This window comes from Eufriesea mexicana, unplaced genomic scaffold (genome assembly GCF_001483705.2).
Source record: "Eufriesea mexicana isolate 0111107269 unplaced genomic scaffold, ASM148370v2 scaffold14421, whole genome shotgun sequence".
Classification (NCBI taxonomy): Eukaryota; Metazoa; Arthropoda; class Insecta; order Hymenoptera; family Apidae; genus Eufriesea; species Eufriesea mexicana.
Genome location: NW_016921875.1, coordinates 22,696 through 50,499, shown reverse-complemented (window position 1 = coordinate 50,499; position 27,804 = coordinate 22,696). Strand labels below are relative to the sequence as shown.

The following is a 27,804-nucleotide window of genomic DNA, read 5'->3' as shown; positions in this document are numbered from 1 at the left end:
TGCAAGGAATATATTACATTGGAAATTTGCAAGGAGATTGAATAATTTTTTAATAAATACAAGTCCATGATAGTTAATTAGCTGAACAGATGATTCTCTGATTATTGCTAAAATAACGTTACCATTTGTGACAATACTAAATATTAAATCTATTTCCTTGTATTACATTATTTAGATTTGATCAGAATCACAAAGGAATCGAAGAATTTTATTACAGGTACATACTCGATGATGCATATTCAAATTTGCAAAAATTCGCACGACTGGAGTTTGCAAAGAAACTTACAATTAGGGAGTTTGAACATTTCTGCAAGGAATATATTACATTGGAAATTTGCAAAGAGATTGAATAATTTTTTAATAAATACAAGTCCATGATAGTTAATTAGCTGAACAGATGATTCTCTGATTATTGCTAAAATAACGTTACCATTTGTGACAATACTAAATATTAAATCTATTTCCTTGTAGTACATTATTTAGATTTGATCAGAATCACAAAGGAATCGAAGAATTTTATTACAGGTACATACTCGATGATGCATATTCAAATTTGCAAAAATTCGCACGACTGGAGTTTGCAAAGAAACTTAGAGAGTTTGAATATTTTTGCAAGGAATATATTACGTATCCAGCAATCGTCAAAGTAACAAGGTTATCATTTATGGTAACGGCAAACTTCTCTGTGGTAGACGATTCAGATTTGCAAAGATTCGCACGATTTATCGTCGACGAATTGTAACACGTACGAGATGCGCTTACGGATGCTTAGTATTCGCTACGTTCCCCGATTTCCCAGCTCAATCCTTCTTATCCGAATTCTTGCACGTCTCTCGTCCCACGTGATGCATTCCCTTCCCAACCTCTCCTCTCATCCGAGTTATTTCCCTTTTCCCTCTTCCGTATTTCTCCAATTCGTTTCCCTTATCTTTTAATTCACTTATCGATCCCTCCTCCGTATTCTTCTTCCCCAACTTCGTCCCTCCCTCTGCGGGACACTCGAAACGTCGTTTACTCGCACTTCACCGTTCAATCAGACTATCAGCTATATCTCACCTGTCATATCGTGACTCCGGCATACATATTCGTCGGTCGATAACACGCGCACGTTCTTCCGCTCATTACGGCCTCAAGTGCTTCCTCGAGCATCCCTCTAACGCGTTTGGCATTGTTGACCGTGCACGGCTGGCAAAGGCTGGATAAAACGGGTTGTTACATCGCGCGATCCTTCATCCTCGAATCCTTTTCACCGGTTTTGATATTCCAATACCTACCAGGAAGCTGACGGGATTTCGCCAGGGCGAAAAAGCGAATCACCGACGATCCGTTTAATATAAAGGCCCGCCTTCAGCCCCTGCCCGATAAGATCAACCGGATCTCCAAAAAATCTAATCGAATTAATCTCCGTCAGACTGACGTCCGACTTTAATCAAATAGTAAGACGAGACCCGATTCGACTGCGCCGGGATCGACCCCCATCCCGTAGCGGCGAGCCGAGGGTGAAGGATCGATCTTCCCTTTGGAAACCAGGGTAGGACAGAAGACTCGGCGAAGGGTATTAAAAATTACGAAGACAACGAAGCGGCGCGTCCTTCTGTTTGCACGGCACTTGGACTTCCTCGAAGTTCATTTCTCGCCGAGGAAAAGCTGCACCGGCTGCCCGTCTACCCTCCCCCGCCGAAGGGGCACGGGGCTTTCCGTTAATGACGGAAAAACCTCGTTGCACCATTTAGTCGTGCAATTTCGTTTCCTACGGAGTGCCGTATATACCCCTAGCCGCCATTGCGGTGAAAGTGAAAGGTCAATGAAGCGTCTTGAATCGATTGACATTTCCGCGCGAGAATGGGGGAGAGCCCTCGCTAATGGTATGCCACGGCTCGAAGATCCTCAAACTTGTAGTTTACCTCGAGCGTCTGACTTGGTCCCGATAATGGCACCATTTCCACCCCTGCGAGCCGCGTTTGCCGAATGCTTTTGGGTAAAAAGCTCGCCCCATCCGGACGCCTTGTACGCGAGTCCCGTCTGTGTATGTACGAGGAGAAGCACTCGGCAGGGATCACCGATTCTGTCGAAACAGAAACGTTTCCTTCTGCCCGCTTTGTATTATCCGCTTGGCTCGCGACGAGGATCTCGGGGTCCTGGCAAGCTGGCAGAACGAATTTCTTTATCCCCGGTTCGCGCTTCTTTCCCTCCAACGACACGAATGTTCGATTCGCTGGGTCTCGATTGCTTTTCCACGGGACAGTGTGTCTCTATCGACGTTTAAACCGAGTAGAACTAAGTAAACTGGGTCTTTGCTGTATCCTTCTTAGGAGTAGCAGTATTTCGTACTTCGTGCAAAGTATCTTCCTGCTTGAATTTTTTACCCGCTTCCTCGTGAAACTTCAATGTTGAGCGATTGTCTCTTGGCCTGGACTAGACAGGCCGCGAGACAGTTTAGGTTTACAGCGGCCATTTCACCATGGTGAAAGTTCACGAAAGTCCAGGATACGTTCCGCAGATGTGACTACCACTAGAGCAACTTCGACTCCTTTAATATTTGGAAGCCGTGACGTCAGCGGGTCTGAACGACAAGGCTCGCTATTAGGCTAGTCACTCTAACAGGCTCTAACGGAGAGGGAGAAATGGGATATAAGCAGAGTGCACGAGCACCGTCGACAGTTTCTAAAAGATTTTCCAGGATTTCAACACTATTCCTACCATGACCGGTTAAATGACCGTTTTTAAAATTTGGACTAAAATTTCCTATATTCCTTAACACTAGATTTACGGAACCCCTCAATTTGACGGAAAAGTTGCTCCGATTATACGATGGTAACAGATTTTTGTTAACTTATATCAAGACTGTTAATATAATATATAATTGTTTTTAAATTAAACTAATCGTTAAAAAAAAGCACGTGGTTTCGTTTACCTGTCAATTTGACAGGTGTCTTTAGAAATAGGTATACAGATAGCGTCCGTGAACCTAGTGTTAACCCTCTATGGACGGAATATATATTTTTCTTGACTATAAGAATCGTATGTAACATAAAATCAACAAATATCAACCAATAAATTCAGCAGTTTTGACAATTTTATTATAACAAATTCATATTGAAAGTTTGAATTAACAACGTTTGTACTATTGTGCTAAGATAATGTGCAATGGACAGACAAGATAATTTTCCACGCCATCTTGTGGAAAAAAGGTCATAGGGGGCTATATAGGACCTAACCTATCATGATCGAATAACCGGTAAATGAAAAAGAATTAGAATTTTTTAAAATGGAACCACGGGAAGTATTGTAAAAATAATTGTAAATATATCGAAAGAAAAATTGCGAACTGGAGTGATCAAGACGATAACGTTGAATGCAGTATTTAATAAAATACCCATACATTAGCATGTAACTTGAAAGTTACAGGGGCCCATGGAGGCCCCACTTCGCAATCTTTGCTAAAATATACGTATAATATATTTTTCAAAATTTACTTTCTTTTTTATTCTTGTTTACTGAGGAAAAATTGTAGTCTATCTTGCCAACCACGACCGGTTATTTGACCGGTAGAACGATTTAGGTATATTCATAATAGATGGACAGGCGTGAAAGCGGAAATGGAAGACCATCTTGACGAGATGGTCTTGTTCCTTTTACAGCTGGGATTTTCACGCAACAGAGCAGCGGTGTGCAGCGTCCGCGAAACGAACACAGGAAGAAATTTAGGATATTCGTGTAAATATCGGCGAAATTTCCAGATATCCGATCTGGCACCGCGAGATATCGAACAGCCGATGAACAGTCGTGCGTGTGTTCCGGCTTTCGCAGCTATTTTTATTCGTTACTTTGGTCCGTCAGCAGGTGTATTTGAGCGAACGGAACAAGACGGGCAGAATAAATTTCCGGTGGTTTCTGATCATTCGAAACACCGATCAAAGTGTAACCCGACAGCGAAATCCATTAACGTAACTCGGCAATATCGTATTCTCGATCTTGAAGCTCTCGAACTAAAGTTTAGAAATTTTGCGTTTGTGACACGGAGGGCGCCTATAGGCGCTTAGAAATTGTGCGTTTGTAACACAAAGATCGCCTATAGGCGCTGGGTGTAGTTTGGCTTTCTGACACGGAGGGCGCTTGTTTTCACAAAAATGGCGCGCATCGTAACTCAATTCCTGCCGTATGGTACGGCCGCTGCGTATCAAAATGTGTCGTAGTCAAGAGGTTAAAGGTGGGCCTCCTTTGTTAATCTGCTATGCGGATCAAGCGGATCGCTACTTCGTTTTGAGACTTCGGTTATCACTGCTACGTGATAACCGAACTCATGCCGGCTTATCGGTAACCGAAGCTCGAATACTCTTACATACTCTTACAATTTCCGCTTTTAAATTATTCTCAAGTTCCCAACTGGTGAAACAAAGGGTACCGGAACCGTGAGATCGAAGAGAAGCAACTTTGCTGTCCACCTTATCAACATCGTATAAATGTTTATTAGAATCCAAACAAGGCTGGCTAAGCAGCGTCGGATCAGTGGCGCGAATATTTTCGTTCGATTCGATGCAGGGTTCCCCGAAAGCGGAAAGAGATTAAGTGCCTACGCTAAGTAGATGCAGCGGCTAGACCTTTAGGCTCACAGTATCGTTTACCATATAGAACATTCTCCGGAGGATTACCTTTTAACAATGTTTCGTGAAACTACATCCCCTTAAACAAGCAAATTACTTACAGGTAACATGGAATGCTTAATTTTTCGCGTTTGCAAGCATGCAAAGCGGAGGTCAGCGTGTATTTCGTTGGGGAGTTCTTAGCGTTTCGCGTGATTCATTTAAATTTCTAATGACTGTTAACCAAATATCGTGCGTTCTACGAGGGGCTGCATACTAAGTCGGGAGTGGTCGTGCATTGGAAATAGTTTAGGGAATTGTTGGTACGCGGTCGCGTCGGGTGGTAGCGGAATTCGTTTGCGTTACAAGCGGAAGCGGATCATTCGATAAGATAGTTGCGAATTTCACGGTAGCCGCCATGTTGCGAGGTCCACTGGTGCACGCGTGTGGCTGGCACAAACCGCGGAGGACATTGGCGAATGGAAATAAACTCGGTAATCGTTTAATCCACCCCTTAAATGTTTGCGTGCTCGGATATTTTGCTTTTCGACTCGATTATTCCGACTATGGCGTATCTCTGGTGAACATTTCCAACGGAAATTCCGTTGTGCTACTTTTCCCTTCTTTCTTCTTTCTTCTTAGTCTCATCTTATCTCTCCGTTCACCAACGGCGTCGTTTCGCGGCCGCGTTATTTGGTTCCCCGGTTAATTGTTTCTCCGGGATTATTCTTTCCGTTAACTTAGGTTTCTTCGTCGTAGAAAGGACCATCGAGGTCGCTTCCCACGCGTTGAAACTCGTTACCGTTGCGAAAGGTGCGAAAAGTTTGCCGATAAGGCTGGCCGAGGGACGAACTCTCGAGGCAGAGAGGTAGCAAAGAGGAAGAAACACGCTCTGACGTTGCACGTGGCGCGATGATGACGGAAAAGTAGCTCGGATATCCGAGTGGCTTACGTAGGCCATCAGCGAAATTCTGATGTCACCGATCAAGGATTTTCTCGTCTCGCGTCGGATTACTTTGATCTATCGCGCGTGAAAATTCTGAACTGCACGGAGGAGAAAAAAAAACAAGTGGTTACGGACGAAGGGACTCCGTGAAAGGCAAAATGTGCCGTTGCCTCCGCTGTTACCGCCATTGCCATTGCCGGGATTTACCGGGGCACTTAAAACCTCTACTTTTCCATTATTTCCTATATGGCCTTTCAAACGGAGCGATTACTTTGAAACGCAACGTTGAATACCGCGCAACGTGCGTTTCAGCGGAAACCAAAGCACACACCTTCTGATTGGCAACAGAAACGTGGACAATTTAGACAATCGATGCATCGTGATTTCGCACTATGATCTTCAAACGTTGTCTTTTTGCGACACAGGGGTGTATTCAGAAGTGTTTCTGTTCAGGATGGGGTTGAAATGTGCAAAAGTATACGTGCAATTTTCATTTTTGGCCTCTGCAGTCAGAAAAGAGGGACTTGGTCTTGCAAATCTTGTTAATCTCTCTAACCACCCTTACCATTACATCCACCACTTGTCACATAAGTAATATCAAACTAGAATTCGAGGTTAAAAATGACATGAATTAAAAATATTATTAGATACTGTTTAAACTATACCCTCTGATCGGCAACAGAGGCGTGGACAATTTGGGCAATCGATGCATCGCGATTTCGCACTATGATCTTCAAACGTTGTCTTTTTACGACACAGGTGGGACTTGGTCTTGCAAATCTTGTTAATCTCTCTAACCACCCTTACCATTACATCCACCACTTGTCACATAAGTAATATCAAACTAGAATTCGAGGTTAAAAATGACATGAATTAAAAATATCGTTAGATACTGTTTAAACTATACCCTCTGATCGGCAACAGAAACGTGGACAATTTAGACAATCGATGCATCGCGATTTCGCACTATGATCTTCAAACGTTGTCTTTTTGCGACACAGGGGTGTATTCAGAAGTGTTTTTATTCAGGATGGGGTTGAAATGTGTAAAAGTGTACGCGTAATTTTTATTTTTGGTCTCTGCAGCCAGCAAAAGGTAACTCGGTCTTGTAAATCTTGTTAATCTCTCTAACCACCCTTATCATCACATCCACCACTTGTATAAATAATATTAAACTAGGACTCGAGATTAAAAATTACGTTAATTAAAAATGTTCTTAGATACTGTTTAAGCTACACTCTCTGAGAGCAACAGAATAATCCAAACTGACTATGTAAATGTATATTTACATTATTTAACGTTCTCCCAGACGTGCTGAAATTTTCCTGTAATTTGTATTTTAATATTTTTCCGCAATATTGCTCGAGCAATAAAATTCGTATTAATTATTTATGCATGATTGATATTAATTAAAAGTATCCTTAGATACTGCTTAAACGACATTCTATCAGAGCAACAGAATAAACGAAACTGACTGTGTAAATGTATATTTACATTATTTAACGTTCTCCCAGACGTGCTGAAATTTTCTTGTAATTTGTGTTTTAATATTTCTCCGCGATATTGCTCGAGCAATAAAATTCGTATTAATTATTTATGTATGACAAAAAGCGGAATAATTACAAGACACGCGATTAGGTAAGATACGCGACATAGTATTTGTTGAAAGTACTTTCTCGGGTGGGGCTGTCTGGATCTATCAGCGATCTGACACGATTCTAAAAGTGAAACTTAACTCCATCGTTGTATATCTTGCTGCTTCTCGTGTTCTCGGGACATTTCAAAGAGAAAGAAAATCGCGTAGGACTTGTGTTTATATTTGTGATAAACGATACGTTGCTTTTATGACACGATGCTAAATCGATCTTAACCTTTTCAACGTGTGTCCAACATTTTCTTTCTCGTTCGTGTTCTCGATTCGTTCGATGAAGGAGAGATCACGCAGGGCCTATTTATATTTGCGACAAACAATACGTCGTTTCCGCGACGAGATATCGAGTCGATTCCAACTCTTGCATAGATATAAACCCAACTCCGTGCCACAAATTATTCTGCAAGAGATGGAAATCGCACCAGGGCTTATTACGTATAATTCCTTCATTTCGTGGCCCATTCATGGGCTAAACTGATTATCTCGAAATTTTTTCGAATTTCAGAATCGAAACACTTGACTTTTGCGTATTTAACTTTTCATATGCGAAATAAATTCCTGCTTTTAGTTTAGTTCTACAAAATTGATCGACTTGACAGATGAAATATTCCATGGAAAAAATGGATGGGATGGATTTTATTACGAATTGGGATTTTACGTTTATTTATTTTTAATTTGTTTCGTTAAAATGCCAATTCTGAATCGTAAATTTTGCATCGAACAATTTTTTGCATCGAACAGAAACGAAGAAAGATTCTAAAGCAATTTTGATGCTCGCTTTATCCAACTGCTCTTTCGTACTCTCGAATCGCATTTCGAAGGAAAACGTCGACTCTGTAAGATTTATTTGTACTTAGAATTAGAGTAGATGGTGGAACACAGAGTCGAGCGACGCGAATGTAACCGTGATTAGATGGAAACAAGGCTTGCCCGTCCTTGCTTAATCAGATCGATACGGGATCCGTTCTTCTAGCTAACGAGCACCCATTGTTCCAGGGAGCGGGCTCGACAACATGAACTCGAGCGGGGAATCAGGCGGCACGATGACCGAAGACTACGAGGTAACAGGCTGCGGCCCACCGGAAGAGGAAACAGGCTCAAACTTGCCAGTTTGGGAAGCCGCAGCCGCCTCTTTGACACTAGGCTTCCTTGTTCTGGCCACAGTATTGGGCAACGCGTTGGTGATCCTCAGCGTGTTCACCTACAGACCGCTGAGAATCGTTCAGAACTTCTTTATCGTCTCGCTCGCAGTGGCGGATCTCGCGGTCGCCATTCTAGTGATGCCGTTCAACGTCGCCTATCTTCTGCTGGGCAAGTGGATCTTCGGCATACACCTCTGCAAACTGTGGTTGACCTGCGACGTGTTGTGCTGCACCGCGAGCATCCTGAACCTCTGCGCGATCGCGCTCGATCGCTATTGGGCGATCACCGATCCCATCAACTACGCGCAGAAACGAACCCTGAAGAGGGTTCTAGCGACGATAGCGGGCGTGTGGATCTTATCCGGCGCGATCAGCTCGCCGCCATTGGCCGGCTGGAACGACTGGCCGGAGGAACTGGAACCGGGAACACCCTGCCAGCTGACCAGAAGGCAGGGCTACGTGATTTACTCCTCGCTAGGCTCGTTCTTTATCCCTCTGTTACTCATGAGCCTGGTCTATCTCGAGATCTTCCTGGCGACCAGGAGAAGACTGAGAGAACGCGCCAGACAGAGCAGACTGAACGCTGTCCAGTCGACCAGACACCGCGAGGCAGACGACGCGGAGGAATCCGTGAGCTCGGAGACGAACCATAACGAAAGATCGACGCCACGATCGCACGCGAAACCCTCGTTGATCGACGACGAGCCGACGGAAGTGACGATAGGCGGCGGTGGTAACGTGACCACGTCCTCCAGGAGGACAGTCGGAGGTAGTCGTGTGCCAGCCACGACCACCACGGTTTACCAGTTCATCGAGGAGCGACAGAGGATCTCGTTGTCGAAGGAAAGACGAGCAGCAAGGACGCTGGGCGTGATCATGGGCGTGTTCGTCGTCTGCTGGCTACCATTCTTCCTCATGTACGTGATCGTGCCGTTCTGTCCGGCTTGTTGCCCGTCGGATCGGATAGTCTACTTCATCACGTGGCTCGGCTACGTGAACAGCGCCCTGAACCCGCTCATCTACACCATCTTCAATCTCGACTATAGGAGAGCATTCAGGAGGCTGCTACGTATTCGTTGAAACACGGGGAGGCTGGTTAGTTCTAATTCGAATCTGTGGGAAACACTGCTGTTCGTTCTCGTTGCCGTTTCGCTCGCCCACGCAGCGGAAACGACGATGAAACTTCGGTCTGCTTGGGATTGGTCGTCGAGGGAGACGAAGACAACGACGAAGGAGATGAGAGTTCGGCTGGCTTCCGGATCGAGGTCTGTTGAAGATGGTCCGAGTAGATGCGTCGGTTGGTCGCGGTACGACGCTCGTTCCAGCCATCGTCTCGCGTCACGAAACGGCCAAGGGTTCTTCAGTTCTTACGGTTAGACCATGGGAAGAGGAGGAAACGGTATCGCCGAAACTTTCGACTAAACGTCGAGTTCCGTTTATCTATTCTTTTCGCGTTCGTTGGCAAGAAGGAAATCCTTCGAGCACCGACGTATCCCGATCCTGCGTAATTTACGGGCGACGAATTCCGTTAGCAGAGCGAACGTCGATGCCACGGGGACGAGATAACGAGGGGAGCATCCGCGAGTTCGATTCGCGGCGAAAATTGAGCGACCAAACGCCGAGCGCGATAGTCTAATTTAGCGGCGATGTACTCGCGGAAGCTCGTGCCATTAAAGTTGTTCCATTAATCCAGCAAAGCGAGCGAGGAAACAAGCGCGCGGATAAGGAACCTTAGGGAAATGAAGTCGCGCTGGATTGTGTCTGCGATCGTTCCTTCGTCTCGTCTCATTGGCTATCGTCACTTTGACTTTGGGTACGCGACAACTCGACGCGTGCCCTGTAGCTTCGTTCCTCTAGCGATCGATAGGTTCGATCGGTTAACGCTCGATCGTCCGGGCGTGCAGCTGAGGTCCTCGATCCGGTGCATCGAATTAGAAGCGCTCGAAATAGGGGTAGCGTCGCGTTACGGATTCGACTATGGCGTCGAGTCGATCGTTCCATTCGCTAAGCAGCCTCGTGAAATATCGCTCCCCCGAGGACACCAGGATTCGTACGCCCCTGACGAATCGGGGAGAACACGAGACGTCGTGTCTCTCAAATTTCTTTCGCGCAGCTTTCGACTTTCTCGTTATCCACGGCGGGTGACGAGGGTTGGACCGTGGATACGTTTCTTTTTCGATTCGATACGGGATAGAGAGATACGCGAGATGATGAAACGATGGATCCGGACGTTGTGTCGGGGAACGAAATGGCCAGGGTTCTTCTCGTCGCCAATCTCAAACCCGAGGAGAGAAATTCACGTTTACGAATAGGAATTTTCTACGAAATCGACCAAGACTCCTGTTAAGACGTTTAGAAGACATAGCATTTACGTATCCTAGGTGGTATACGCACAGGTACTGTATCTCACCTATCGGGAGATCGGTCATACGTATAAGGTGGATACAACCCGTTCGACATTCTCTGACGATCTTTTAGTAGCAAAAAACGAGCGGGGATTTACTCGTGGAACAATAGGCACGGTTGCCCTCCTCCTGATGGTCGATGATCGTTCTCTTAAGTAGTCCTCGTAAAAAGACCGTTTTGTTTGAAGTCGGCTGCTTGCTTCGTCGACGTTCAACCTTCTTTTCTTCAAAGAATCTTCTGGACAGAGTGTCGCTGAGACGCCCGAGTTCATGGTCATGGAGACAACCGATCGGAAATCACTCGAGATTCGGCGGATGTAACCGAGTCAAGGTTGCTTCCTCGAAGAAGCGCGCCTTCCAGTCGCTCTTCGAATCTTAATTTCACGCGTGCTGTCAATTGGGCTAACTTTTTCCACGATTCCGATTCGATTCCGATTCGATTCCGATTCGATTCCGATTCTCGATCGGGATTCGAGGCAAATCCAGCGAGCCAAAACTCTCGATTTAGACGGTGATCCACGTGCACGGAGTATCGACCATCGGCGATCTGGAACGCGTCGATCGTCCTGCATTTTTCTCGGGTAACATGGTCACGTTTCGAGGTTTCGTCATCGATGCTCGCGAGGAGGGTAAACGAAACGTAAAGAGTACAGTTTTTTCTTAGCAACGATAACGAGCGAAAGACATCGCATATCCTTAAATGTGCGGTAGACGTTTAACCTACCCCGTTCATTATCAATCGCAAGTATTATGGTTGTGAATATCGATAACAAAGAAATCCGAGTGCGGAGAGGGCACTATCGAAGAGTAGAAGGAAAATAAGAGGACAAGGGAAAACGAAAGAAGAGGAACGTGGCTCGTCTCGATCTGACGAGGAACGTGTGTACACGCGAAGAGACGAGCAGGATGAAAAGTGTGAAACGAGGAGTGTTGCGGTGGTCTGCATGTCTCTGTATAAAATTATATTTAAGCCGTCTCCAGTCTTCTTTCCACTGACAGGCAGCTATGGCGACACGCGTATCGTGCACAGGATTGTGGTACACGGTTCGTACGCGGTCGCAATGCCAAGATGGCTGCTCGTGCCTCAACGTTCGCCGATGCATCAACGTCGGCAAATCCTTCTGTCCGTTGAAAGAAAGCCACGGTACATATCGGAGATTGGAATCGTTAACAACGGTACGAGATCGTTTACCAAGCGCGATCATTCACGGGTAATAACATAATGGCGGGCGAATCGGTTCGTTGATAGGACAGCGAGGACAATGCGTGGCGCTGACGTGGTGGAACGTGTCGTCGATCATCGGATTCTCGCGTTTGTCTCGTATCGTTTCGTATCGTCGAATGATTGAAGCGCGAGGAGTCAAATTAGAACGAGTCGTTGCCGATTAACCAGGGAATAGGTGACACGTTTGCGTCCCCCCGAGTGCCGCGCCAAATCGAATAACGGGGCAGGGGGGTAGACAGGTGAAAAAGAAACACAGATTGGCGAAGATGGGAATAGCGAAGAAGAAGGGACAAGGAGAATATCGAGATACGAGTGGGGGACGTGTCGCATAGGTAATCGGTGTGAAAGGAGATGGCGCGAAAGGCTGGTTAATTCAAACCTCGACCTCGTCACCAGGGCGCTCTATAATAAGGTTGTGATAAGGTTGTGAGAACACGTTCGTAGCCGTGCTACGGACACCACAAGATTTTTAATTATTAGAATAGACAAATGAACATTACTTTATTCGTGGCACTGTCCAAACGCGGCGCGAATTCCTATCCAAGAGGGAATTAAACGCGACGCTTGAACAGTTTTAATTGGACGTTGAAGCCGATCTCGAGCCTGCGTTTCTTTAATCCTTCGCGTGAACTTCCCACGTTTCCTCTCCACTTTGCCCTCTTTGCTTTGTCCCTTTCCCCGATGTCACCCTATCGTCAAGGTTGCTGCCTTCTTCCATTCTCCACGCCTCTTTTAAAAACGACCAACCTTTCTTCTTTCCTTTATACGCGACCCTCTCTTTTTACGACAGCAAACTCTGTTAACGCGACACTGGATATTACGCGAGGCCGACTCGATTCCCAGCCAAGCTGGACTTCGCGTTCTCCCGAAGTGGCCGTAAAATTCCAGTTATACAGCCCCTCTTTCTCCTCCGTTAAGCTCGCAAACGAGAGGTCAGAGTGGTCGGTTATCGCAAATTTTCTCCGTTACAGCTTCCACGTCGATTGCATAGATCCGACTCGCCGACCGGCAAACTCTCGCGCGCCAATGATCACCGATTAGGACCTTGCTCCTTTTCTTTGTCCAGACGGCTGCCTCCAGACAATTGCTCGTTACCCTCTCGCTTCGAGAAGATTTCCATCCCCGAGACCTACTCGGACTTTTCTTCGCGTCGTCCCACGAATTTTATCTCGCTCCCGGTATATACCTTCTCTCCTACTCTCTCTCTCTTCTCTTTCAACGAATATTCGAGAGTGCAGCAACACGTGTTCCGACGAGATCGCTTGTACAAACGAGCGGCAATCAGTGCGTGATACCCGCACAGGAAAGGACAGCGCGCGAAATTTGTTAGCCAGGTGACGGACACGATTTCGCTGTCGTTCGTTTCTCCCCCGGGCGAAGAAGAACGGAAGAAATATGGCGACCGATGGGGCAGAGCGGGGAAAACGAATATTTCGTTCGCAGCGTTCGCATCGACGAATTCTCGCGTTTCCTGGTCGACAGACGCGAACGAATCGCGTTTCACGGTTGTTTTCCGTACGCGAAAAATTCGCGTCAGGAGCGAACGCCGCTGAAATTAACGTGATTACTACTCGTCGCGGGCCAATTAGATAAGTCGATGGAAAGATGCCTGTCGCTTCGTTCGTTTCCGTTAGTACTCCCTGTCCCGACAGTTTATGACGATTACGTTCGTTCCAGTTACGGTTCTTTCACTGATTGTCCGTCGAGTCTGACTAATGGTGAACTTCTTCCACTGTCGCTGGCTAATCGAACCTGCCAACGCACTGCATTTTCGAATTATTCGTTCTCCATGGTTCTCTCGCTGCTTCTTTTCCCACCACCCATGCATCCTCCGTTTCAACGAGTCGTTTGTTCGCTATCTCCGCTACCCTGACCTCGGATAATCCGACTTAACCGGTGCGTTTCCTTCGAAACGGTCGGTCGAAGATATTAAAGTCCGTCCCCTGAATACCTTGCCGCGACTGTATTTATATACGTTCTAATTACTTTCTGCAGTTTACGGAACGCGTATGTTTCAGGCGGAAAGTAGCGACACTCTGGGCAAGAAAGTGATCGAGGTCGCGTTTAAACGTCGAAAGTTTCCCCGATCGTTCTTGGATGGGAAGTTCGGCAGTGCGTAGAAATATTATTGTACTACATGATATATTACATTAAACGCATTACATTTACTTATACATCCGTATCAGCAGGTTGATTTTCGAGGAACGTTTCGCGGATCGACGAGCAGATAGGATCTATATCCCTTCGTCCACCATTCTCTGTCCCTTCTATTTCTCTTTTCACCGCGTCCACCTTCCACTTTGTAATCCTATGCTTTGCATAATCGACCGTCGTCGAGATATTTTTGAGAAATTCTGTCCGACTCGCGGGTTTTTCGCGGCCGTTTTTTATATTCGTTCGCCAAGACAAACACTGCAAGTTTATCCGCGAAACGCTGTGACGATCTTATATATATATAAATATATATATATACACATATACATATATATATATATATATATATATAAATTATCATGTAATTGGGCCTGGTCGCCCGATCGAGAAGAACACTACGCTAGATACGTATAACATATACATAAAAATATTATATATATACACACACCTAGTTATTAAACTAATACTCCATTGGTTGTGATTTACAAGTATAGCAATACAGGAGCTCGGGTCCAGCGACCTGAATCGCGTCGTGGAGCTTCCCTCTCCAACGAATTTATTACATTAAACCACGCGTCCCGTTGCACCGAATTTTTCCGTCACGTTCAACGTCCAGATTAATTCCTAAGATTCCACCCCTAATTTATGCTCGCGTTAAAGGTGGACAGCGCGAGCCGTCGGGGTAATTTAAGATTAACCACCCGTTGTTTAGCCCGTCGCCATTCGCCATTCGTCTGTTTCGCGCATTCGGTTCACGGTATATCCGTGAAAAAATATCCCTGACAAAATACCGACCGTTCGTTATCCCGCGAAGAAATTACCCCGAAACATCGCACGGCAAACGCGTGCACTAAATCAAGGGAAAAAATATTTTTATTCCGCTTCCCGATAGTTAATTAAATCCACGCGGGGACACGCCGCTGAAATAAATCGGTAACCGGGTTAACCTGCCGAGTCGCGTTTCAGGCGTGTTCGTTGCACGTGAAAATTTCCGAAATTCCACGGAATCTCGTTCGCGTCATCTCCACGACTCTTCCGCGGCAGTTCAGCCGGAAATCCGGCGATTGATCAATTCTCGGGAGTCCAAGCGATGGACGTTGTTCGTCGGTGTTCGCGTGAAACGGGAATTTTCTTTTATCGGCACGCCGTAATGCATCGATCGGCCGTAAATCGCTGAAATGCACTCGAACGATCCAATACAATCCATTTCCGACGCGAGTTTGTATATCGTCTTAATCAATGGCACTTTCGCGTACGTTTCGACAGACAGAACTTGAACGATCGTATTTATCGACGCGAATGAGCGAGTGTCGAGCGTGTAACGAATGAAATTTAGCAATATTTAACGCTGGAACTACCAAACGGGTCGCGACGACTGGATATTTCATTTCGACGATTATCGAGACTTTGCAGCAGCTTTCGGCAAAGTCGATACTCGCTTTTATCGAGACAAAGATGCGATTATATATAGCTGTTTATTTTCGTCGGAGTATTTTAATTATCGTTATCCACGTACGTTATATTTAGGTGCACGTCACAGGTCGGTAGTTCCATTATTAAGATCGGGAGAGGAAATGCTCCGGTCGCGTCCCGGAAGCACGGACCATCGAGCGTTCATGTGAGCCTGCCGCTTGAGTGTGTAAATATTAAAATAAAATTCACGAACAAGAAACCAAATGCATTCGTGTACGTGTACGAGTGGCACGTGATGCGCAGAGTGAATGGATAAATCTGTCGATGCGATTGTCGATTGTCTTCTGCAACGCGTGTGGAACCTTGTTAAACCGGAAGCGAAAATCTCTGTCGATCCGCCGGAGGACGCACGGAATTCCCATACCTGGACCCATCCGCGCCATTTTCCAAACTTTTCACCGATACCCTCGATCTTCCTTCGTGAAATTCGCGAGATTTGTCGCTTCTCGATCGAATAACCGCCATCGCAATATCGCAAAGTGCCCTTCGCGGTATATCACTTTAATTACTTTCCAGCCAAAAGTCGCGCGTATCTGATTTCCATATTTCGTATCTCGCGTTTCGCGTGGATTAACCAGCAGGAGGCCACCTGTACGGCCCTCGTCCAATTTCACGACCTTTAAGCTTCGTCTCGGTGGCACGATTCTGAAACAAACACGCGAAACGCGGCCGGATCTGTCTAGGTTAGGTCGAAACTTAATCCACCAGCCCCTTCTTCCGCGCTTTTGTTCCACGATAAACGACCGACTCAATTAACATCATTTCGGCTACATTCCCGGGGACAATAACGCTATCTTATTTATTCGCGTGGCTCTTTGTCGATCGGATACCGGAAATGGCACCACCAATCGTCCCTGGCACATCCTTAAACCGGAATCGCAATATCCGTGACACGATTATATTCCGAGAATAAACGCGTTACACCTCTCTATAGGGGATGACGATATTTTTAATCACTCCGTTCCCCGACAACTTTCGATTACACGGAAATTACGCGCGGATATTTGTTTGAAAGATCGAGCGGGGGTAGGGAGAGGATAAAATAAAGGAACGCAATCGTCACCGTTGTCCATCAGAGCGGCTCCCCGTTCGGAATTTCGTGCGTCCGCCATTGGAATGAAAAACGAGGAAGAAATAAAAAAAAGAAAAAAAAAAAAAAAAAAAAAAAAAAAAAAAAAAAACAGAAGAAACAAAGAAATATATAGATATATATATATACACATACACATACACATACACACACGTACCAGTATATGCCAGTAAAATGTGGAAACCCTTTTCGGATGTGATTAATCTCCTGAAAGCACCCCCATTCTCTCGAGAACGCGCTCGCCTATGTACACAGACGAATGATTGTACGAAAAATCAAAACTAGAGGTATCCCAACGTTTTCCGGGTTTTCAGCCCAGGGATAGCACGATGGCTGCGCTTCACCGACGCGGAAGTTCCCGACTTTTGCGGTATTTATGCACCATACGCGAAATCTCCCCGGCAAAAGCAAACGACCGTCGAGTCGTTTCCACCCTTACGCTGTGGCCTCCCACGGGGATCGCGTCTAATTATATTTAATATCGGTACGGTTATTTCCTGGCGAGTTTGCCGAGTTGGTTCGCGCGATCTAGCGAGATCGTGAAAGCAACGAACGTGTAATACAGGTTTGCGATGTTTCTGAGGGACTTTGAGATCGGGATTCGATCGATACAGTAACCCGATAATTTGGAATGGATCCTTTCGCGAATATCGCTGACAATGATTTACGAGTAGCTGTAAAAGTTTTCGTGGTAAAGTGATTTGACAGAAAATCGCGGTGAATTTCAGCTGAAATTCATCATTCTTTTGTGCTTTTAGTCTCAGCTGGAGGCAAGTTTAACGTTATTTCAGCATCGATTAGGGTTTTTGTTAAATATAATAATTTATGAGCGTAATTGCAGTACTCCGAAACATTAATTAATTTGAAATATTTAACAGAGATTGGTTAATGGATTCTTCCACCGCTGGGAACATTGACGATTATTTACGTGAAATCAAATATTTTACTAAATGTTCGAGATATTAACTAAAATTTCACGGTAGCAAATTGATATCGAATAATAATTGATGAATACTAAGCTGAAATTAAAAATTAATCGATAATTTATCCCCATTTTGCTACTTAATTAAACACCCACGGTTAAAAACTAGCAACGATCCCAAGCGGCGTCAACTTCACCGTCACTTCGACATTAATCAGAGCCCCTGATAAATATATTAATTTATGAGCGTAATTATATGCCCGTAAAATCATTTGGACGCAAAAGTGCAAATATGTGCACCTCTGAAACATTAATTAGCGTTAAATATTTAACAGAAATAGGTTAATGGGTTTTTCCACCGGTGGAAAGCGTTCGCGGTTATTCGCGAAAAGCGAGTGTTCTATTAAATAAAATTTCGCGGCAATAAATCGTTGGCGAATTGCATTTAACGTCTTGTGGATATCCCCCACATGGGGGTTTATATATTTATTTGAGTTTCTCTGGTTCTTTTAGAGTGTTCGGATGGTATGCTTCTTACGAACTGTAACTGTAACTTCGTCTCTTGTGGTTCCATATGACGGGCTAATGTCCTATGGTGCTAGCAGCCTGGTGGTATCCCCGTGGTCGTCGTTGCAATTGATAGGGTAACAGATAGAAGGACAACAGGAAAAGGAAGGGATGCGTTTCGTCCTGGGCCTACTAGTGGATTCATCGGTAAGGCTTTCTTCTAACAGGCCCTGCCTTAGAGCGGGGATACTTAGGAACTTATAGCAGTTACTCAGTATACCTAGGAACCTATGTGGCATAGGAATTTCTATTTAAAGGAGGTCGAGGCTTCACCGAGAATTTGCGAGAAAATAGAAATGGTAGGTGGAAGGACGATAGGAAAAGGAAGGGATGCGTTTCATCCTGGGCCTGCTAGTGACTCATCGATAAGGCTTACTTTTATCAGGCCCTGCCTTAGACCGGGGATACTTAGGAACTTATGGCAGTTACCTAGTATGCTTAGAAACCTATGTGGCATACGAATTTCTATTTAAGGGAGGTCGAGACTTCACCGAGGATTTGCGAGAAAATAGAAATGGAAGGTGGAAGGACGACAGGAAAAGGAAGGGATGCGTTTCATCCTGGGCCTGCTAGTGACTCATCGGTAAGGCTTACTTTTATCAGGCCCTGCCTTAGACCGGGGATACTTAGGAACTTATGGCAGTTACCTAGTATACCTAGGAACCTATGTGGCATAGGCACTTCTATTTAAGATAGGTCGAGGCTTCACCGAGGACTCGCGAGAAAGTAGGACTCCATCTATTGTCGAGGACCTGGGAACTTGGTCGCTACAGTCTGAAACCGATTTTAAAAATTAATCGACAATTTTTTCCCGGTTTTCCACTCGCGATTAAATACCTATAGGTAAAATCTAGCGACGATCCCAAGTGACGGCGACCCCAGCGTCGCTACGCCATTAATCGCGACCCCGGCTGAATACGATAATTTTCAAGCTCGCTATATCTCTCGAACCAACAATTCGTCAACGTCGGTTACGTCGAATACAAATTCGCCGGTTGATCGCATATAATTTTCAAGCTCGCTATATCTCTCGAACCAACAATTCGTCAACGTCGGTTACGTCGAATACCAACGTCGAATACAAATTCGCCGGTTGATCGCGTTCGAATACGTACCATTTGAAAATCTTCGCTCGCGCGATAATCGCCGGGCGAAACAATAGGCGGTAATCCTGGCCGTTGGCAAAATATCCGCCCAGTCGTATCGATCCGAATCGAACGATCCCTCTGGATCGAGAAGAGAGGCGATCTTATCGGGTTAACGTGGCGAAAATGCAGTTCGGTGAACACTTCCGGTACATCATCGAGCGTCCGTTCGTTCGTACGATGGCTGATCGATGTATCCAGGACTCGCTTGACGCGCCTAATCCCCCGTGGCGAGCTTTAACGGCACAACCGGCACTTTACCGTGCAATTTTATTCCAGCTCGAGAACCATGCCTCTGCACATGGCACGCGACGCTGCCTGAATCGCCGACAAATCGTCCGTCGGAATTATAGGACCCTTTGCTTTCACCCGCTCGTCTTTCACCACCGCCTGGCGTGCTCGCTTGGCCAGCGAGCAGCTTTCTCGTGTACGCCGGAAATAAAGGGAACCGAGATTGTCCTAGAGTGTCGAACTCGTGGCCAGACTGCCCCACGAGTTCGCTGGAATACCGTTTTTAGTCCAAGAATTCCAATTAAGCAACGATACTCCGCAGATTCGCGAGCGGAAATTCTCCAGCGGCATAAATCGTGCAATTTCCCTGCACAATTTGCAAATTTCACGACCACCATTCACGATGGCCGAATGGAGGACTTGTCTTCTTATGAGTACGTTCGAAATAAAACGACATCCTAGCTTGACAGCTAGACAGATAGAATTTTAGTGGAGAAATCCGTGTTCTGACTCATTCGTCGATTGCATCGTAATGCGTACACTGTATCAGGAAAAATTGGTAAACAGACTTGATAATTAAAAAAGAATTACCTAGTGTAAGGGGAAGTGAAGAGAGGACTGAGTTAAAATAAGTCTGTAGCGACCATTGTTCTTACTCTCGCCACTAGATGGATTTCTAATCGAGGGAGGTTCGAGGACTTGCTCGCGTGCCCTCGGTGAATCCTCGACCTCCCTTAACGCGTTAAGTGCCCAGCCCGTTTTGCTTGCCGTTCCGTTCCTCAGAACCGGCCGGACCCAAACAGAAAGTCTAGCGCCGGTCTCTGGAGACCCTCCAATAGTATCTCTCGTCTAAGACAGGGCTTGCTAGGCTAGTCTTACCAATGAGTCCACTAGCAGGTCCGCGACGAAACGCGAATCCCTTTCTTTATCTTTCGTCCTTTCTAGCACTACCGTCCACTTCAACAACCTTATGAGAGGGGCACCCCCACGAGTCTATCACTCGGTGGCCGATTGTACTTTATTTCGTTGGATACAATATTCACATGCCGCTCTCGTCTCTCACGTAAAACTTCCGCAGTTCGCTCCTCGAGCTTTCCTTTTAAAGGTGGGCCTCCTTCGCTCTTCAGTCCCCATTTCATAAAATTTCGAAGCTCGATATTCATTAACCCTTTGATTGCCACGCTCAGGACGCCACGTGAGGCGCACCGTTAGATGCTAGATTTGTTCTAATAAAAATCTTTAATCGTTCAATGAGACACTTTCTATTTCAAAATATTTTCTAATTATCGGTTATATTCAAAATGCACTAACTGTCAATTTTCATTGAATGTTGTTCAATGTAGTTTAAGTAGTTCAAGCGCTCCGGTCACCATTGACCACCGTGACGTCACAGGAGAAACCGTGGTCGGTCATATACGACCAACGTGGCAGTCAAACTGTTAATATGTCAAATTTCAGATAATGTAACTGTGTGCGAGGTATCGAAATCAAATAATCATACGACTTCTTATTCACTGCTCAGGAAAATATAGTCAGCTTTGTAACTCCGCGCTCCTTTGTTAATCCGCTACGCGGATCAAGCGGATCGCCATATTGTTTTGAGATTCCGGTTATCACTGCTACGTGCTCGTCATTCACGCCACCTTATCGGTAACCGGAGCTCGCATACTCTTACATACTCTTACACTAGTTTAATCGAATGTTAATAAGCAGAGGTGCTCGGCACTTTAAACGGCAATGTATCGAAAATGGAAATACGCGACACGAGAGTCGTCCTTGCAACTAGAAATATAAAACAGGAAAGTTGTCGTTAAAGGGTGGAGAACTGGAGTGTATAAATCGTTTAACCCGTTACTGAGAAAGGCGCGGCGGTGCGCGGCCGTAAATCGGTCGCACCATCTATCCAACTTGTCGAGTACTATAAACCAGTCAACTCCCGAACCGCCGCTTGCCTTCTTTCAGCAAATGACTCTGTTTGCGAGTAATCAAACGACCGGATTGAAAGAGCTGCGAAAGTGTATGACTTTGGCGCGGGAAAATCCATCGGTTCTGAAAACCTGCTCGGCTCGTGGAAATAAAATTTCAACGACTCTTCGTTTCCGGCGAAGTTTCATCTCGCAGACTTTGCTCTCCGCTCGCGAGCCCGCCGCTATTAACGAAAATACCGGATTAGCGGCAAAGGAAATTTTTATAACGCCAATGCCAATATTTGTTGCGTTCAAACCAAGTCCGGCTACGGTTGAGTTGATTCGTCGTGTTTGCTCTTCCCCGTTTTCTGGCCGGGCTTCGCATCCCCTGAGTTCGCAGAATTTATTTTCCCCGGGATTTATTTTTATACCCCACGTCGGTGTGCACACGCACAGAGGTATAGCGGTAAAAATTGCAGACACGGAGAGAAATAGAGAGAGGAGGGAAGGCGAGAGGGGAAACGAAGTCGAAATATGCATAGAGTTGACCAGAGGCGGGTTCAATGAAAAAAACATGAGTGCCCCCAAGAGAACTTCGTTATCGAGGTAAGTTGTAAAATCCACGCGAGCCGAGTGCCCGCTAATGTCTCTGATTAATGTTTTATGCATAGCGTAGCCGCTTTTTTCGCCCAGCTTTTCGCCCGGAAATCACTTCCGCCAGTTGGACAAATGAAAACTGCCCAATTTAACTTTCCCGTTCTCGAAGCATTACGATATTTCGCGATTTCTCCTTCGAAAAGCCTGGCCCAGACGTTGCACCATGCGACTGTCGCGAGTTTTTGCAAGAAAATGGTTCGGTTCGACGTATTCGAGGATTTTTCGTGGTTGATCCTTGACATCCATGAGCTCCGTACACGCGAGCTACAGCGGAACTTTGCAGCTATCTCCCCGGAGAGCACGCGAAGCTTTGAAATTCCATCCGAATGGAAAGATAATTCCGAATGCCAGTCCACTCTCCGCGAGGGTAAACAACGAGGCTCTGTTTACCACAAAGGGCCCCCGAGGAACCCTAAAGCGCACCCTAATACCGAGGGTATATTTCTAGCCTCTGTGTCCTCGAGGAAGCAGCTCGTGCCAGCTTACGTGGCTCGACGCAAACTCGAACGAGGAACTGGTTGTAAAAAGGGCTGCAACCATCTTAAGGGTCGTTCCTTCCAAGTGGCTGGGAATTGATTCGACCGTGGTGCGGGCGAGTTCTCGAAGCAGAGATCCCGATCGAGATATCCGAAAATTTCGGAGGCGTCAGTCATCGTCCTTTGAAAATGCATGCGCGAGCACGGAATCACGTGCACGAGTCGCATGATCGAGCGACCGAGAGCATTAGGCTAAGGGTTGATCGTGCAGATCGCGATACGGGAACCAACGCGCGCTTTTCTGCTGCCACCTTCTCCGCGATTTCAGTAATCAAAGCGATTAACGCGACTAAATTGCATTCGGAATCGGGGCAATTTTTGGCAGCCGTTGGGAACCAGCAATCCTTTCTTGCACGAATTTTCCGGGGGTTGAAATTACCGTTGAAATAAAAATTAAAGTCTGACAGTCATTTAATCGGGTGGAAATAAGCGCTGTGAAAATTGTATTTAATTTTTCCAATTAATTATCGATTTCAGCTTCTTCGGTGACAGTCGATCGATGGAATAATTAATTAAAGAATTATGAAAATTTCACGGAGGGAAATATCCGATTGCGAAATTTTTAGGTTATGTAAAACGAGTTTTCATCTCCGATCTTAAAATGTCACCATCGTGTCTAACATTATTGGACATTATTTGGCACTATTGGAGAAGCTCTGCTTTACAAGTATTCGATGATCAGCTTATTTTCCTACTTTCTGTGAAACCGTTCGCATAAACGGACGTCGTTTGCGAACCGCTGCGACATAGCAATAAATTACCAATACAATACTGAATTGCAGCACGAAAGTAGCGATAAAGCGTCATTTATCTGGGCACCAGCCTCGTGGAAATTGCGGCGTGAAGTGTGTAAGGATCGATCGGTGGGCGATACCGGTTTATTAAATTTTTCGATGCACGTACTCGCGATCGCAGGCTTATCGCGGACCTCGTATCTTCCTCGAACTTGATAACCGCCTAATGCCTATTTCAACCGCAATCATCGCGTAATGCCGGTTTATTACGATTATTCAACGGCGCGCAATATTCCGAAAGATAAACCGTCCGGTGTATCATGGCGAATTTTCAGAATTCGGCTGCTCGATTCTTCCATTTGCATTTAAATCGATTCGAGAATGCAGAGTACCCGCGTATGTATATCTATATTGTTTCTCCAGGCACAAATGGAACGACGACGAGCGTCCGTACTGATTGCGCAGTTGTAAATTATTACGGCCAGGCTAGAAACTAGGAAACGTTGGATCGAATTACCGGCATGGTGGTATTATTAAATACTTCGAATTCGCGCAGTGGTGCACGGAGAATGTCTGGTCGAAAATTATGCTGTCTCGTCGCTTAAGTCGCCGTGCCACCTAATCAAAGGGCAGTTTGCATTTCGATCGTTTATAGCTTACTAAGGCTCTAATAGATCCTCTGCGAAATAGTTGCCTAGTTCGGAAGTCCTCGAGCGGGCTATTAATCATGTTCAATGGGAACTCGAATGGTTACTGCGAATGTTAAAATTCTCCGGAATATCACGAGGACTAATTTCGCGTTTAATTCTCGACGAGAAATGTTTTCTGCTCCGTGGAAAAACAATGTAGGGAAGTGCCTCGGGACCTCGAAGAGTCAAGGTTTCCTTCCAAGATGGAAGCGCGTGTGCACATTGAGAAATAAATTGGCGATAACGATAGTCTTTATTTCCATAATTGCTGGCGAGAGTAAGCATGCCTCGAGGGTCGTTTCTGATATTCTCCTGGATATTAGACTACGCGTAGTTTCCTTTTGAACTACGTTGCTCTCATAAATCACTTAGATAAGAGAGCTTATATTAAGAGACAGAGTTTCTCTAAACGAAAGAACGATTCCGCTGATGGCAGATTAAATTGACAACATTTATCTCCACGGGAATTTCGAATGGTCTTGGATGACATAATGATCGTTGAAATATTTTCTTTTCTTTCCTCTATTTATTATTTACACTTTGTCTTTAAAGACGTCTGGAAAATTGGAATATATTTATCATTTACTTTAGGGACAACCTCCGTTGAGACGCCATTTTAACAAATTCGAAGCATTTCTTGGTTCAATAATCTCCTTCCTTTTATAGGGGGGTCCCCCCACGGTTTGTTGAGATTTCGGCTGGTCGCAAGTATCCTTATGGTACTTATATATACTCATGGTATATGGTACTAGAAGGGAAAGGAAAAGGAATGGATGCATTTCGGTCCTGGGCCTGCTACTGGACTCATTAATAAGGACCTAAATACCCCCTTTAGCAAGTCCTGGCCTTATAGACCGGAATACTATTAGAAGGATCAGGAAGTTATATATATAGGAATTGGAGGTTTTCCAAGAACTTGCGAGAAAGTCCTCGAAGTGGGAATCCATCTAGCGGCGAGGATGAGAATGATGATCGCTACGCTTTTATTTAGTAACGAAGCTTTCATATATAAAAGACCTCGAAGCACTCGCAATTTTTCTCGAACATGGAGGTTATATTTCTCTTCACTTCTAAAAGCGTCAGAACACTCGCTGTCTAAGTCATTCGTAATACAAATATTACGAATTGGGCCTGTTAGTAGACAGGGATACTATTGAAAGGTCTGGAAGTTACATGTATAGAAAGCGGATTCTTTCCGAGGACTTGCGAGAAAGTCCTTCGAGTCGGAATCCATCTAGCGGCGAGAGCGAGAACGATGGTCGCTACAATTTTATTTAGCAACGAAGTTCTCGTAAAAGACCTCGAGTACTCGCGATTTTTCGCGAACATGAAGGCCATATTTCCCTTCGCTGTAAGCGTCAGACACTCGCTGCTGGTCATTCGTAATCCGGATATTACCATAAGTACATAAATCGCGTCACGTTTGATCTTTCTCGTCAAGCCTGGAGAGCGCGTCGCTTCCAGAATGGCACTTCGCATGAATTTCGCTCGTTCGCTGCGCGTCGTCGGCTAAAGAGGTCGCGCTTAAAAGAATTACGCGACCGCCAGAGAAATGGTAAATAAACGGGCGGCTATCGCCGCGGAGGCAAATGAAATTTATCGAGAGCGCGTTCCAATTAATTTAACGATTTCAATTAGAGTAGCAGGAGTGCGTCAAAGTGACACCGTCCGGGATATTATATTCATAGGAGGTATGCACGCTGGTTTCGTCGATGGAACTGGGCCCAGCTGACACGCGTCGGGGTTGTCCTCCACCCCCTGCTGCACCCCCTCTCTCTTGTCGCGGGACATTATTTATCGAGAAATCGCCTCTCATTACGCACTGCGCGCGTGATCCGCGGAATTAGCCGAATGAGAATGACGCTTGGATATATTAATTCTCGATGGACCCATCCAAATGACGGCTATGTAACCGAATTAGCCAGCTTAACGTGTGGCCAGCGAAAAAGCGACAGCCGACAATTTCGAATTTCGGCGTACGTTCCAAGTCGGAATAGACTATATCGAGAATATGACGATATTCCGGCCGAACGATCGACGGGGGGAAGGGGGGTCCCGAAAATGGGCGAATATCGCGTCGTTAATTAAAAAGGTAGACAAGGAGCCTGGATACACCGCGAAGCCATCAACGATCAAACGAGATTCAACCGAGAAGGTTGTAATTACTGGTCCCCGCGGATGTTCCCTTTCTTTCTTCCAGGTAATGTCATTTGGTAATGAAGATCCATTCGCGGAGGAGAAGGGAGAAAGGAGATGGCACTTCGTCAAGGACTCCATTTTCGCTCGTAACTTCTCCCTCCTCCTCTCTCCCGCTCTGTCTGCCTCCCTCTCTTTCTCGCCAACTCTCGTCCAACGTGCTCCGAACAGACGCACAGCCACGGAGACAATATCATACGTCGGGAAAATCGAAGAATGGAAAGCAACAAACGTATCTATGTGTATGCATGTCAAGGTGCCCCAATTTGCGTGCGAATACGTGGAAAAAGCTCGCCGGTGATTTACAATACGGCGCCTAACTATAGTGCCCGGCATTGTTGGGGAAAGAAATACTTTGTGTAAAAAAAAAAAAAAATGGAAGAAAAAAAAACAGCGAACGAGACAGAGAGACAAGCAGAGATACCGACGAGGAGAACGAGGGAGGGGGTAGAAAGGGGGTAGAAAATGCAGGGGGTAGAGAGGCGGTGAGAAAGTAGAGGGAAAGTTGAGGGTAAGCTTTCACTGCGTCATTGCCGAGGCAACCAGTATAGAAACATAAGCGAGCCCGAGGATCAGACCTCGCCAAGATTTACAGTCACCTCTTCGGAACCGGAGCGACTTCCTCGAGTCATCGAAAGTTTCCGGCAGACGCAGCGGCTTCCCACGGCTGATCCACAAAATTTGCGGGTACGAGCTACTCCTGTTACCCTGTTATACAGGAATTTCACGCGTCGGTACGACCCGGATCCGGAAACAAACGATCCCTACTCGGTAAGTCAGAATGGCGGCAGACTCTCGCGGCCATTTTGAAGCCGCGTCATTTTTCTACCGCGCTATGAAAGAAACACGGCTCACCTCTGTTCCGGAGTCGGATTTAATCCCGGCACGATATCGTTGGTAATTTCTCCGCGAATTACATCGAATTACATCAAACGACCCGGCCGTTTTAAGCCGCGTGCCGCGTTTTTCATTTATTCTATCGGAATTCACTGACTCGCGGCAATTAAAGTTTGCTTCGCCTGGAAAAGCCCGACCACGTTTCCCTCGCCTTTTTTCCCTCCTACTCCTCGTTTTATCCTCGTTGTCCCTCTGTTTCTGTAGCCTGCACAGCCACCGGTTCTCGCACGCGCTCCTTCTAACCTTAACCGACGGATAGAATTTTTAATCCAATTTTCGAGGCTCGCGATGGTTTTTTGGGGTTATTAATCGCGGGCACGCGGGTCGCGCGCAAACACGAGGATATTTCGGGGGTGGGAAAAAAGCGACGGGAGGCGAGTCTAGCCTCGGCGGCAACGACGATAAATTTACGTCGTTAATTCCCCGGCAAAGCCGAATTGGTCCGCCTTTGTTGCGGCACGCTGCCACCGGCAATAAATTCGCGATTCCGATATCGGTCCTGCTAAAAGGTTACCGACGAATTAATAACCGATCGATCTATAAATATCGGTCTGGTTTGCGGCTCGATGAGATCCGTAATTACATCGCGCGTTAGGGGCCACCCGTGCCCCCTTATCCCTATCGATATTTACCGGTCGGCAGGCCGCCCATGCT

The 27,804-nt window shown here is 45.9% G+C and overlaps 1 protein-coding gene across 1 annotated transcript in view; it reads left to right on the top strand.

The window, feature by feature from the left end:
• Positions 1 to 9,667, top strand: part of Oct-TyrR (Octopamine-Tyramine receptor) — a 46,617-nt gene extending 36,950 nt beyond the window's left edge. The window contains exon 3 of the mRNA XM_017909050.1: positions 8,177 to 9,667. Within this exon, the coding sequence (XP_017764539.1) occupies positions 8,194 to 9,402 (1,209 nt within the window). The 5' untranslated portion in view covers positions 8,177 to 8,193 and the 3' untranslated portion in view covers positions 9,403 to 9,667. The remainder of the gene's footprint in view (positions 1 to 8,176) is intronic.
• Positions 9,668 to 27,804: the final 18,137 nt, after the last annotated feature.